This window comes from Pecten maximus, unplaced genomic scaffold (genome assembly GCF_902652985.1).
Source record: "Pecten maximus unplaced genomic scaffold, xPecMax1.1, whole genome shotgun sequence".
Classification (NCBI taxonomy): Eukaryota; Metazoa; Mollusca; class Bivalvia; order Pectinida; family Pectinidae; genus Pecten; species Pecten maximus.
In genome coordinates, this window is record NW_022979906.1 from 1 (window position 1) to 13999 (window position 13999).

At 34.3% G+C, this 13999-nt stretch overlaps 1 protein-coding gene across 1 annotated transcript; it reads right to left on the bottom strand.

The window, feature by feature from the left end:
- Positions 1-693: 693 nt before the first annotated feature.
- Positions 694-2806, bottom strand: LOC117319299. Its single transcript, XM_033874132.1, has 5 exons — positions 2647-2806; positions 2185-2305; positions 1835-1877; positions 1202-1232; positions 694-986 (listed from the first exon to the last, which is right to left on the bottom strand). The coding sequence occupies exons 2-5, from the start codon at positions 2283-2285 to the stop codon at positions 766-768; spliced, it is 396 nt and encodes a 131-aa protein (XP_033730023.1). The 5' UTR covers positions 2286-2305; positions 2647-2806; the 3' UTR covers positions 694-765.
- Between the last annotated feature and the right edge of the window lie 11193 nt (positions 2807-13999).

Here is a 13999-nt window from a genome sequence, read left to right on the forward strand (position 1 = left end):
AAAAGTTTGATGCAATATAGTAGAGGAAGAGACTGATTTGGCGTGTTTCGAGAATTAGTGCGCAAATAACAAGTGAAAAGTGGTTAATTTAATTTGTTGATTTGAGTTGAAATACCTTGGTGTACTAAACGCTGTGTGTTTTTTTTTTTTTTTTTTCAACATTGTTTGCCACAAGGTCTAAATGCAAATTGATTAATTTATATGTGCCCTTAAATCATTGTGGCAATAGAGACGGAGTGCGTGTCACCTTGATCAATCTCATCGCCCTTTGTGCAGCTAAATTATATATTGGACAGTATTCAGCAGGAACAGTCTGATTCGCCTTTTCCTTTAAACTCGTAAAATACTTCGGGAAATTATTAATTAATTCGGCAAGTGATACAAAAAATGTACATGTTATAAATGAAAAGAAATATAATTACAATAGGTGTTTTTTTATAAACACTGCCCCCATACCGCCTAAATTGGTGTTTGTCAGTAGATTTCCTGCAATTATAGTTGTGAGAAAGGCTAAGCTTGTCAATATTAACTTTAATTAGGGTTTCGACATTTGAACCATATTAGTTTGACATTTATGATTAGTAATGGTGCAACTAATAATGGTGTTGCATCAAACATATTTCAATTAAAACAATACCAACTTTTTTACATATTCAAAGACAACATGCAGCAAAATTTAAAAAAAAACACTTCAAGCGACATCAAACGTCTTTTTAAAAAGTCATATTATACGGAAAGGAATAAAAAAACATACAAAATCTGAAATCACATCCAGGTCTCGCGGATTTCGTAAAGACCTCTTCCTCGATTTTGCTTCAACCATTCATGCAATACAATGCAAGTCTTTTCCTCGATGGTCCTCGGTTTCTCCATTTCGATTTGCGTCAGCCTCTCGTGTGACAGTCCAAGATTACGTCCGACTTGACGCCAATGCTGCGTTGGGATAGTTTTTCTGTATACTGCAGAAAGGATCCTCTTTTCCTGTTCTAAAATTAAGTTAATTATATAATGACCAAAAGCAAATAAAAAAATAAAATTTCAAATTGAATTCAAAAATATAATATAATTAACTTTAACTGAATATATGATATTTACAAATGAATGTAAATCGTACAGTTTCAAAATCAGTTCTAAATCTGGATATGAAGCATATTTTACCTTTACAATACTCATAGTTTTAATGTTCCCTTTATCAACTTACCAGGAAAGATATTTGACTTTCTTTGCAATGCCTGAAACGAAGGAAATTTTAAAATAAAAGGATAAATATGTAACACAACTTATTTTGAAACGACATGAAATACATATGCTGCCCAACGAGGGGGTTGGGGTGTTGTATATCAGTGGTGTTTTTACTTATTAAGAGTAAGTGTTAAAGTCATGATTTGAAATATAGAATGAATACAAAAAATCCAAGATACTTAAATGCTTGTTTAATATTAGAGTTACTGTGCGTATATACCGTATTTGAGATGGAAATACAATCTACACACCGATATTCTATAGTCAATACAGAGACTGCTAGGCAATAGTGGATCGCGGGTATAAAGCTGATTATCTTAGCATCACAAGAAATAGAATAAATCAACTTCGAAAATACGTTTTAAGAGAAGTTTACCTTAATTTTCATATATGACAAATGAAACGCCCTCAATTCAACGTGTGTAAAGTCATATACATTTATTAATTTGTATCGATACAATGTCAAATAGAAATCCACCATCTTTTCATGTAAATATCATATGCATGAAAAAGTAAAACATGCATTATTGATAATAAAAAGAGAATACTTTCATCTTGATTATTTTCATTGATTAATTAATTGTGTACTTACGACGGTGAAGTTGGATTCGCATGCAGTGACGGATGCCTTTACACTGCAATAAACATAACCTTACATTTAATAAACTAACAGTCAACTTCATCCTCACTTTGTCAATTCCAGAAATAAGAAAAAAATATTTTACGATAATTGATTGTAATATCAACAGAGAATACCCACCTCCAGATACAGAGGAAACCGTAAAGATAACCCAAAACCAACATTACGAGAGCAACATACGAACAAATAATCAATTAAACGTTTGAAAATATAAAATACCATGTATTCCAAAAATGTGTGTTTTCATCAAGAATAAGCAAACTAATGTTTCGATGTCTGAGTGATGTAGCCAAAAATCTCACCCTCTTCGAAGACAATCGATCTGGACACTCAAGTCACTTGGGTAAGTCTGTATACCAGGAATTCCTTCTTTCCATTCCATGTCTCCTACTTTTGTCAGCATTTTAATCTCCGTGGAATTCCCTATCGACATAATTAAAAAATGACAGTATAAAGACGAAGTGTATCACTTTATCTCTTTTAATCCAATTGAAAATATTATAAAAATACTCAAAGAAATACCTAAGTTTTCTTCTCTTGTCAACGTAGCTTTGGGAAACATGTTTCATCTTTTTAGTTTTAAATCAGAAATTCAGAAAGAAATTTGGTTCATCGACGTATTAAATATAAGTTACTGTTAGCTATCAGTGTTACCATCCCATGATTTGATTTGATCATTAAGCTAAATATTTAAGTAATGTCAGTTTTTTTAAGGCATCATTTCCTACATACGTGATGCCAGCCAATATTGTCTGGAGACTCACCGGTTTGCGGTTGGTAGTGTCTTTTCCTCCTGAACTGGACTGTGATCGGTCCTGAGACGTCACCATTGGCCCTTACATGTAGTATGGGAAATTTCTCTCCTGGCTCCAACTTAAAACACAACGACTTATTCAGTGACCGATATAGTGTTGACCATATCGGTAGTCGTATGTGGCAAAATCGACACTGAAAACTGCTCGTATTATCTATATATTGTTTTCTACAATTCATCATAGAGTACAAATTTAGTTTTAACTAGTATTTTTGTCCCTCAGATCATCATTAAGCTTATATGTATAATTTAAGTATCCACACGGATTTAGTGCTCCAATATTATATATGTTAATAGTATGAAAGTCCTATATTTTAAATAATTTAACAAGTAGCAATGACGTTTTGAGTAATACACGTCATTTAACCTTAGACGTCATTTTTGCTCTATTTATGTAAGTCTCCATTGTGACGTCATATTATTGTCAGCACTTTTGCAACGTCACTTCATCAACATCAATACTATAATGTCGTTTATGCTGATAACAGTCTGTCTTTTAAAGTAAAGTAAGCATAATATGTGCATAGCTTAATTGAACAAGAACATGCATACTGTTAATCTATATATTTAGCAGTAATGTTGTTTTAGCGATTTTATCGCTAGAAAGAATACGTTTATTCATGTTAATGCTTATTTCACTTTACCTATACATTTGTTTAAGTATTTCGTGTCGGTTCTTCAATGCGCTTACCTACGCGAAAATGCCATTGCCTGCAAACGTAAGAGTATTAAAATCGGTGCGTTTATTGTAAATTATATCGTGACCATGGTAAACCAAAATACACATTACCAATATCGTGATATCCGTATCTATCGTAACACAGTCCTCATGAAACATAAATACTATTTTCTTGCACAGTCCAGGAAGGTAGAACACATCCCCCTTCTTAGTAAGGACATGTTCTATGGCATTGTTCTGTTGGATGGTAAGTGGAATGCCAGGCCAAAGGTCAGAGGTTACAGCCATAACGTACTGTGGGCAACACGAGACGGTAGCGGACACATATACCTGTAGAATAATATTAGTTTACCTACAATACAATATATTACAAGCTCTATCGAACACAGTGAAAGTTGAAGTAAGCAGCAGGTATGGTATTATCTATTTTCAAATGGCAAATCTACTAAATCTCATTCGGTAGCCATACCGCTAATATTGAGATATGCATGCATGTGAACATCTCACGGAGATAATGAAAATATCAAGGAGTCAGACATTGCTATAAATATTAAAAGAAAAAGGCGACATATAAATATCTACCTGGTTCTACAGTTCTATTATTAACGATAATTAACGTAAATGCAGTTGATGATCAAAAGATTTACACTAACGTAATTGTATTGAATCAGAAAATACAGAATGCATTGAAACTTTATATATTTGTTAATCGTAGTTACCTCCCCTTCTGCAATGACTTGACTGGCTGTATATTGGCACCAGCCACCAAGGTTACCGCTGCACATGGTGAGGAAAGTAGGTCGACATGACAATAGGGTGGTCGGTACTTTGATCATCACCATGCACTTCAAAATAAATCGTATCGCCTTATAGATCCGATTGATTGTTGAACCATGAACTGATAACTTATAATATAACAAATCAGTGGAACTGTCTTAAGTGTTACCCAGAGAAATCTAGATTTTGTCTATAGTTTCATTTAAAAATGACGAAACAATGATATAATCTTGATTGCATCTCTGTTGTTCTTGATTTTTAGGTTCTTAATGTTCATAGGCCCATGGGCCAATATTCATTTTCATTAAGATATATATTATAATTGATATTTGTTAATTAGTTTTAAATAATGAATAATAAATTTTAGATTAAGGATATGTACATATTTGATGTTGCATGCTATGGTTATTTTGTATGTCAGGGTATTTGAGTCACAGCTTAATGATAATCAGGAAGACTAATACTAGTTTATTTTACGTATTTCATTATTTGAACGATGTCCGTGTCCACCTACCATCGAATGTCTGCCATCGGTGACGTCATTGTTTGTTGTGTCTGTACTTCCACGGCCTCTGTTAGACAGGTTGATTTTAAACAGCCTGCTGAGTGGCTCGGTGGCGTTACAGTACGGAATCAGTCCCTGTTGGCCAGCTTCAGATATCGTATAACAGTCAACGTGTATTCTACAGTTTAACGTATCACAAGGAAACTCAATTATCAACGTGCCATCCTCCTTTGCCCAGTCGATAGAATATCTGAAAATAATGATGTTGAATAATATGTGGTTTAAATGGCCAGATTTGCATGACGGGAGAAAGACGCCACTTTACTTCATTGTGATATCATTGATTGTTAAAGAGTCACCAGGCAAACCTGTACTTTTTTAGCACTTCGTTCTGTCGGCATAGAGTTAGGATTGTAATATGGGTATTCTCTGCTGATTTCGTAAAAGGAACGAAGAGTAATAGTATTATTTATCCACAGACACATTCGAAAAGTGACAATTCATCATCAACGGACACAGCAATTATCGTAAATCATTTTTTTCTAGAAAACTTAACTACAGAGAAATGTTTTTAACATATTCCTGTATTACCGATAACGACACTTTAATGAAGAAATAGAGAAAGAGTAGTGCGATGATAGATAACAGCGAACACATGACAAGTACCTGTATTGTGTTCCGTTAGGTGTCGCCCTGCGTCTACATATGCGTTTCAACTGAAGCAATACCAGGTGTAAGGCTTTCCTTTCTAAATCGATGTCTTCTCCAAACCGTCCCATAATTTTGGATAGTAACCTGCAGAAGCTTAATTCTCCCTTAATGAATCATAAAAATGAAACACATCTATATGTAAAACATGACATCGACTGCAGTATTACGCAATGCTGTACAAATAGATACTTAACCATACAAAAGGCCTGTGGTATTTAACTTTCACTAGGTTTCACGAGTTCCGATAAACTTAAATGTTTATATTGTTGACATATACATTATCACGTGTTCATAGCGAGATGCCTCATGGACGTTAAACGAATTAAGAAATTAATGATTAGCAAGCAGTATAACCAAATGAAATATTCTACAGATACAACATATGAGGACAAGCTTTATTGTAACAAATTACTAGAATTAAGGTTTGACAAGAAAGTTGCACTTAAAACAATTAAGAAGCCTTAAAAATACATCTTTTATGATAGTTTTACAATTGATATAGATGCAGGATGTACATACAGGGGTTGGTTGATAAGTTATGAGCCTCGTTTTGAAGGAGGTACTGAAAGATGTTCTTTTTTAAGTCCTACTTTTCTCTGAATATATATAGGGCCGTGTACTCAAGGACTGATCTCATTTGGTTAGTTTATATCGTCGAGGTAAAAAGTGTAGCACTCTAGAGTAATTAACAAAATCGACGAAAGAACAGTGATCCAATACTTGCATAAAAAAGGTTATTCATAACGATATGGTAGCAACAATGACATTGTGGGTTGCGTCTTGCACCAGGCTTCCAAATCAGCTATCTAAACTATATTTTTACAGTTTGGTTTTTCCTTTTGTTTTCCTCCTTCAGTTCAAGTGTTTGCTTATTTGACCTTAGCTGTTAATAGGACGTTAAACAAAATAAACCAACCCAAACCAAACTGTTTATCGAATAACGATTCTAGGAGAATACCCCAATTCATTCCCTAATCTTTAGGTTTATTTTTTTTTTATTTATAAGTTATAAATATAATACATTCCCTTTTTAATAGACAGTCTAATTAAGACTTTATAAAGCACATTTTTATATTAAATAACGTTCGTTTAATATTGATTAGGTTATTTCTGCATATTTGTAAATAATCTACCATACACAACTTATGTTGGTGAAAACATGTTGGTCTTTGCAAGTATGACAATTCATCAATAGAAAAGAATTTCTTGATGTTAATGTTTTACTTATTTTATATAATCTTTACACTTTATTGGTATCAATATGATACTCGCTTACATATCACAATCAAATAATAACATTATTTAATAAAATCCTCATGAAAAACGATAATGTAGTTTGTTACAACTTGCCTTCAACGGTTACTCAGAATAACATGCTGACACTGTCGTCGACAAACACGTGTAATGTCAAAACAAACAACACTGCGAACAAATCGGCATCCAAAGTCGCTTTTCACGGCAGTCTGAACACGATGTTCAGTGGGAATATTCACGGTGGAACATTTCACATCTCCATAAACTCCCGCGAGGACGAGGATAAACACAAAGCAGTGAAAAGGCGCCGTACAATGGTTCTGTACGACAGCGACAGCGAATAGACATTTGTACAACGAAGCCTCCATTATCGCGCCAAGTGACGTCACGGCTTCGTCACATCAAAAACAGTCGCTCATGAACTTTCAAACTAAAATATTTTCCTCATTGTTTCAAACACCAAGGACAATTTATCTATTATAGATTAAATGAAAAAATGCTGAAATTTTGTTTTGAGACGTGTATTTAATAATATATATCCAATCAAGTTATGATCAGTAAGGATAACAATATATTATGTTAGATACTGATTCTATGGGTTAGTTTGGTTTCATTTTCAGAGGTTTACAAAATAGCATCCCAGCCATAAAGGATGAAATTATTATGAACATACCGTGACGTATACCAGTCATAAACTGGTAAACGGTTGCTATATTCTTTAAATTGTGTTACCTTTTGTAGATTAATTCCACTTTGATGTCCTGAAAAGAGAATTATTTAAAGTCATTAAAATGAAACATTTAAACAATCGTCAAAATTTTCAGTTAGGACAATATCGTAGTAAACTGAAAATTTTATTTCGTAGGAGACCTGCGTAAAGACATATTTCCTGGGAGTTTGCTTGCTTACTGGTCACAAGAAAACGTTTATCTTTAAGCAATAGGATATGAATTATATTATTTCTATTTAACTGAGTTTTTTATCGTATAATTTCTCTTTTCCTATCGTGAATATGTGCAAATAGCAACAACCTTTCTTTTTTCGTTTGTTTGGCCTTGTAGCTCCGCACATTGTGAATAGGTGAGCCAGTCTATTCCAGAAGTGACCACTGAGATGCCAGTCGAAAGTTGTTAATCCGTCTTTGATAAGTTGCTTAATGTTTGTTAACTTATAATCCAGTGAACTAATAAACAGATTGACAAAGCAAACGGTGGCGACCCCCGAGTATACCGCCAATGAAATTAATATACCTATAACTGCCACCTGGATGTCATTACGGAATTTTATCATTCCGATTGTCATTCGAAATAGAGTCAGGATCGCGATTGGTATGCTTCTGAACCCGCTTTCTGTGTGACCATACATCAGGTTGATCAGACACGCGAACCCAAAAATAAGAACTGAAAGAGCTATTGTAAACTGAAAAAGTTCAGAGCGAAATGCCAAAATTGTTCTGTACATCAAGAAGATGTGATAGTTGAATGACAAATGTTTGAGTAGATCGAGGATAGCGACAAATGTGGTCATGCCCAGTGATATAGAGTAGTATTCATCCCATTGGAAGACCCGTCCAAAGGAAGTGTAAAATCCTGTCAAAGACAAAAGACGAAAATACGTGTAAAATAATTGCAGTACATATTTGATATTTCCTAATGTTCATGAAATGCAAGAGTAACATTAATGCTGTCATCGAAGGAAAAATCAAATTGCAATAAGATATGAATATATATAAATGCGAATGAAACGTCGATAAGCAATATCTAAATGATTTGTAATTAACATTCCTTTTAGATAATTTACATACGTGTATGATACAATATATATGTCTCTCACTCAGAGAGTAGTAACATATTCTATTTAAGTAATTGACTAAGAAACTACAGCGCCAAAGCCAAACATCGGTACACTTCTTGCCAAAAAATAGCCTCCAGAAAATAAAATCTACCAATGTGATCTTTGATTAGCAAATTGATTGATTGATTGATATGCCTACGTTACCTACAAGTGCACATGCCATACACACACAAAAATACAAGTGAGCCAGACCATAATAAAAGGTTGAGAATGATGCAATTATTATCATTGATATCATTTAATTTTTTACGTATAAATCATGTTTTAAACCTCTGTTTTTGCCGCATTTTTTCACCCCAAAATGAATTAACAACTTGGGTTACTGACATTTATCAAAATTTGAACTTTGATTCGAATGACCTTGACCTTTTACATAGTGTCATAACCCTTTGATCAGTTGCCTCCTTGTTTAATTATGAACAGATTTACTCAATCATATCACAAAATATCCATGTTGAAGATATGAAACTGGACATTTGATTACAGTTTATTTCTCAGTTTATTCCAATTGTTTGTCTTTTCTTCATGATATTGTAACAAAGTGTTGATAATTTGATATATATATATATTATGTCTTATGGTGATTACAGAATTTGACCTTAAATATTGACCCAATGATCATGACCGTTGATTAGTTGACTCCTTAAATAAATCCGTCTTTATTTTCTCAAAAGTATTCATTAGTGAAAATTGACAAAATGTGACTTTCACTCTAGATCAAGTGTCATACACCCTCTGTGAATCAGTGACCTTACACCTTACTCCTCGATCAATTTGCTAAACTTCTATTTATAATTACCCCTCTCCAATCTAAGTGTGTTGAGAACGGCGATCGTGCTGGTCAATCTCATGACGAGACACACAATGGCGGTGACGGAAACTCCAAGATGGAACATGTCAATGATTTGGCTTGTTGTTATTAGGGAATGGCCTCTAGTCTTCATAGTCTTTATAACCACAAACACGGACCGCACAAAGACGGTGATAACAAACAATACCTGTAGGAACAGAATGATAAAGTCAAGGGTGTTTGTATATGGGTAGAGATTGGACGATACAACCGTTGTTTTCGTGAATATTCCGCCTATACCTGGAAATTCGAACATGATTTGGACTTGGGTAAACAACATGTTGTTTCTGTTCATGAGACATGCTTCAATGAAAAGGACACGGGTTCTTTCATCAAGCCAAGCACCGTTTTTCATATTATTTACGAGATCGGTTGTTTTAGAAGGCACAATATCCAAATCAATGAGATATCCACCGCTACCATACGTTCCCAAATGTCCTGTGTACGTGGTCGTTTCCTTGTCATTATTGTCATGATATCGGTATGGTGCGGTGACGTCATTCCAAGAATCAGTCGAGTTCGCAGGGATCCAACCTGCAACAACATATTGTAAGTAGAATTATATACGCCAGTACAGATATATGACACACTGATTGGAATGGTTAAATCAGTTGAAGTGTATATCGTTTATTAGATAAGGTTATTAAAACGATATTTTAAGATTACTTTGTAATAATGATTCATTGGATAAACAGGGGTTATCAAAAGGAAAGTATGATTTTCTTTTGTTTCCCGATTTGACGCGACAGGTGGCGTAACTGGTCAAGATGAGGTATGTGATTGGTCAATGTAGCGGCAAATGCAAAATGCAGACATGCAGCTAAAGACGAAACAAAATTAAGATTGAATGCAAGCTGAATAAGTGAATGTATCTATTCAAATGACACATTAATAAAATCATATTCCTGATTAAATGCAGTCTTATTATCACCAAAAACGATTAAAACTGATATAATTTGTTATTCGTGCTGAAACTTTGCATTTATTAATTAGTTCGTTAATTTATTTAACCAGCAGTTTTACATTATAACCACAAGCATTTAAATTATGACGTTGATCTTTTTTAAAGATATTTCTTGTTTTAAAAACAGTTTAACCAAAAAACGTATTAATTAATTAATAAACCAATATATACACAATAAAAACAATTACGGATTCAGATATATGAACCGATCATAAATATGTTTTAACCTATCAAAGTCCTAATATCAGTGCAAGTAAGCGTCCCATACCCTCAGTATAGTTCTTTGTATCTTCTGTCTCCGTATCATAGTCAGGGATACACCTGATACCGTGGATCCGCATGAATGATGGAGTTGTACAAACGCCTTTAACACGGAAAGATTTATGATAACAATATGAACAAAAAGAATAGAATGGGTCACAAGAGTGACATTAGTAAAAACTATTAAGTGTATACATAATTCCGACTAACTTTGTGCGTGTGAGAATATATTACTCACTCCTTTTCCTAGTGACAATAGCCTTCTAGCAGTGAAAAGTGTATTTGCCATTATATCTGAGCCCAAATAAGATGAATGTTTAAATTTAACACAATTTGACACATTGATCCACTGACCTTGACAATTTCTCAGTTGAATCAGTTTTTCTCTTATTGAAATCAAAAGATTAATTTTATTTCATGGAATTATCTTTACTTTCAGCTTAATTTACCTGTTACTCGAAGCTGGCGTAGACGAAGTGGTCCCATTTTTAAATTGTCTTCAACAAATCGCAGCTCGTCAAATGTTTTCATTTCACCATTGTAAGACTCCGATGGATAAAATCGCTGAAGTACTACAGTGTGGATGTACTCCCAGACTTCCTCCATCGTTCTGACCTGATTCAGAAATTATTTGTATATTATGTCGTTATAAGTATATGAACTTGCAGGATCAAAGTATGGTTAAACACCTTGGTACAACGTAAAGCAACATCGGGTGTCTTAGATCAGTGTGATATTTCATTGCTAAATATCAATTTCGTCATATTTAAAAGTACCGTTATGTTATTAGCAAACTGATTCAGAAATTATATCTGATAATAGCGTTATTAGTACATGTTTATGGACTTGCATGATAAAAGGCAGGGTTTGACACCATTGCCTTGATAAAACTTAAAACATCACCAGGTGTCTTAAAACAGTGTGATATATCCCTACAAAGTACTAAATTCATCATATTTCAAACTGACGATATGTTGTGTGAAAAGTCTTTAATTAGGATTTTAAATATGCACATAAGATATGCATCGATCAATGATTTCGTCACTAAGGTACAAATCGATTAGAGTTACCTCTTTTGAAGGTTTCAAAATACATTTCAAGTGCATGTTTTGTCTGCATACATCGGAAACTCTCTGTTGTGAACCAATCATTAAAAGCATGCAGATGTATAACAGTACAAAGACAAATTTCCTCAGTAATCTGTTCAGTTTTCTGTCCATGCGTAGCGTATACCGACGATGTATCTGATCCGTGGTTTCTGGTTTATCACAAGGACAATCAACTTTTTGTCTGGTAACAATCCCTGAAAAGCGTATTCATTATTATGTCGTTTTCATCTTTTTTTTATCTTATATATTACAAATCAATGGGTAATAATCAGTCGATTATAATTACAGTTAACAAATCTTTACCCAATATTGTCTTGTATATTAATGGTCATTAGGTTATACGATGAATATAAATATAATTTAAATTTAAACTAGAACTGTCGCCAGGATGGCTGACTAATACCCCCGCAATCTGCACGAGTCAATCGTGAATTGGAACTGTTGATTGGAGGCTTACTAAGATAACCCATTAATATAGTGACCAGTTGCAATAGCAACCATTATTTTAAAAAAGTGGCATGCACATATACGCATGGTCCTCTATATGTGTGTGAAGTTTCAATGAAATCGGACCTTCGGTTTAGGAGGAGTTGACCGGACAAACTTAACTTTATGGTTCTTATCAGAAAACCTGTTTATAGTGACCACTTGCCATAGCAACCATAATTTTGAGAAAAAGTGGCATGCACATCTACGCATGGTCCTCTATATGTGTGTGAAGTTTCATTAAAAACGGACCTTCGGTTTAGGTTAAGTTGTACGGACAAAATGCGTCTACGGACGGACGGACGGACGGACGGACAGATAACCTGATTCCAGCATTCCCCCCCCCCCCCCCCCCCCCCTCAAAGTAAAATTGTATACAACCAGGAAGATAGATGGAAAACAAAACTAATCACCGTATTACAACAAATTTACATTTCAACTCATTATAATCGGAACCAACGAAACGTTTACATGACTCGTGATTCAAGAGTCTGTATGACATATATTTATAATTGACCGGGAAAAAAGTCGGTAAACGAAAAAAACAAAAATACAACAGAAAACTAACAAAACAAAATCAACGGATTTGCCGATTTTTCCAGTTGTGACCGGGAAAATGGCAGAAAACGAGAAAAAAACATATTTGCCCGGTTTTTTCCAGATGTGTGCTTCAATATTTGTAGGTTATCATCTGTTATGACATCAAATAGGCGAATGACGTCTCCAGATTGTCTCCGTAGAAAAGTATCATACCGCCCGAATCGAAATACGCCTGTCTTGAAATGTTCTCCTTACATGATAAATACGAGTACTGTGATAAACAATGCATTTAATAATCTGATATGCATCGTGCATTTATCAAATTATTGACATTGCTTCATCAGTTACATATGAAACAGCTAGAAGTGAAAGATCTTCTCACACCGACGCGGTTAAAGGCCGGGAATAGAATTCCACTTTTTGTTATGTCGTACCTATGGTAAGAGACGGTTTCCACATACCTCGATTGTAGATGTCTTGTTTCGTTTGGTATACGGATATTGGTGGTAGGTGAAAGTCATGTTTGCTTGTTTTCTCTGAACACAGACAAACAAGAAGGACAGCGAGTGCAATGGCCTGAAAAGAAATCCAGCTTTTAAAATCTTCAATATTTAATGTGTATTCTAATTATCAATGTAATTTCCCTACGTTCCAATGCTAGTATAGCGATACACTTGACAGTCAAAAGGGTCGGAATTATACGTACGTAGATGGTGCTGCCATGTTATGATGTTTAAATATTTCATTAGCTTAAGTAAATATACAAAAGCAAAAACAAGGAAAATAAATTTAGATGTTGATGTGCAGAAAAAATCTTAATCAACCGAAATTTGAAAAGAGGTAAATTTAACTGTTGATGTTCCTTATCGCATTCAGATTAACACTAATATTATGCAGCGCTTAAATAATGATCTCAACGTGGTGAGGTTTGTGGGATTTTTTAATCAACCTTTGTATCAACTTACCTTTGTTGGTTCAATTAAAACTACACTTTCTGCTGTGCCGAGAAAAAATGCTGACATCCATTTAATGGTAAGAGACGGTCCCCATTCCAATGAATATAAAAGCGTGAAAAAAGAACCGGAACTGATGCAGATCAGTAGCACTAAGTATCCGATGAATATTGACCACCAAGGCAGACTTCCGGTGGGACGAAATGTATCGCCGTCATGTAAAATACTTAGAGGATTCTCACCACGTATTTTTCTTTTGCTGAAAATGTAGGTCATAATCAAAGATGGAACCACTGTTATGACACTTGACATCAACCCGGTGTATAATTCCTTATAACCTATTTCGAAATGCGTCGTCTT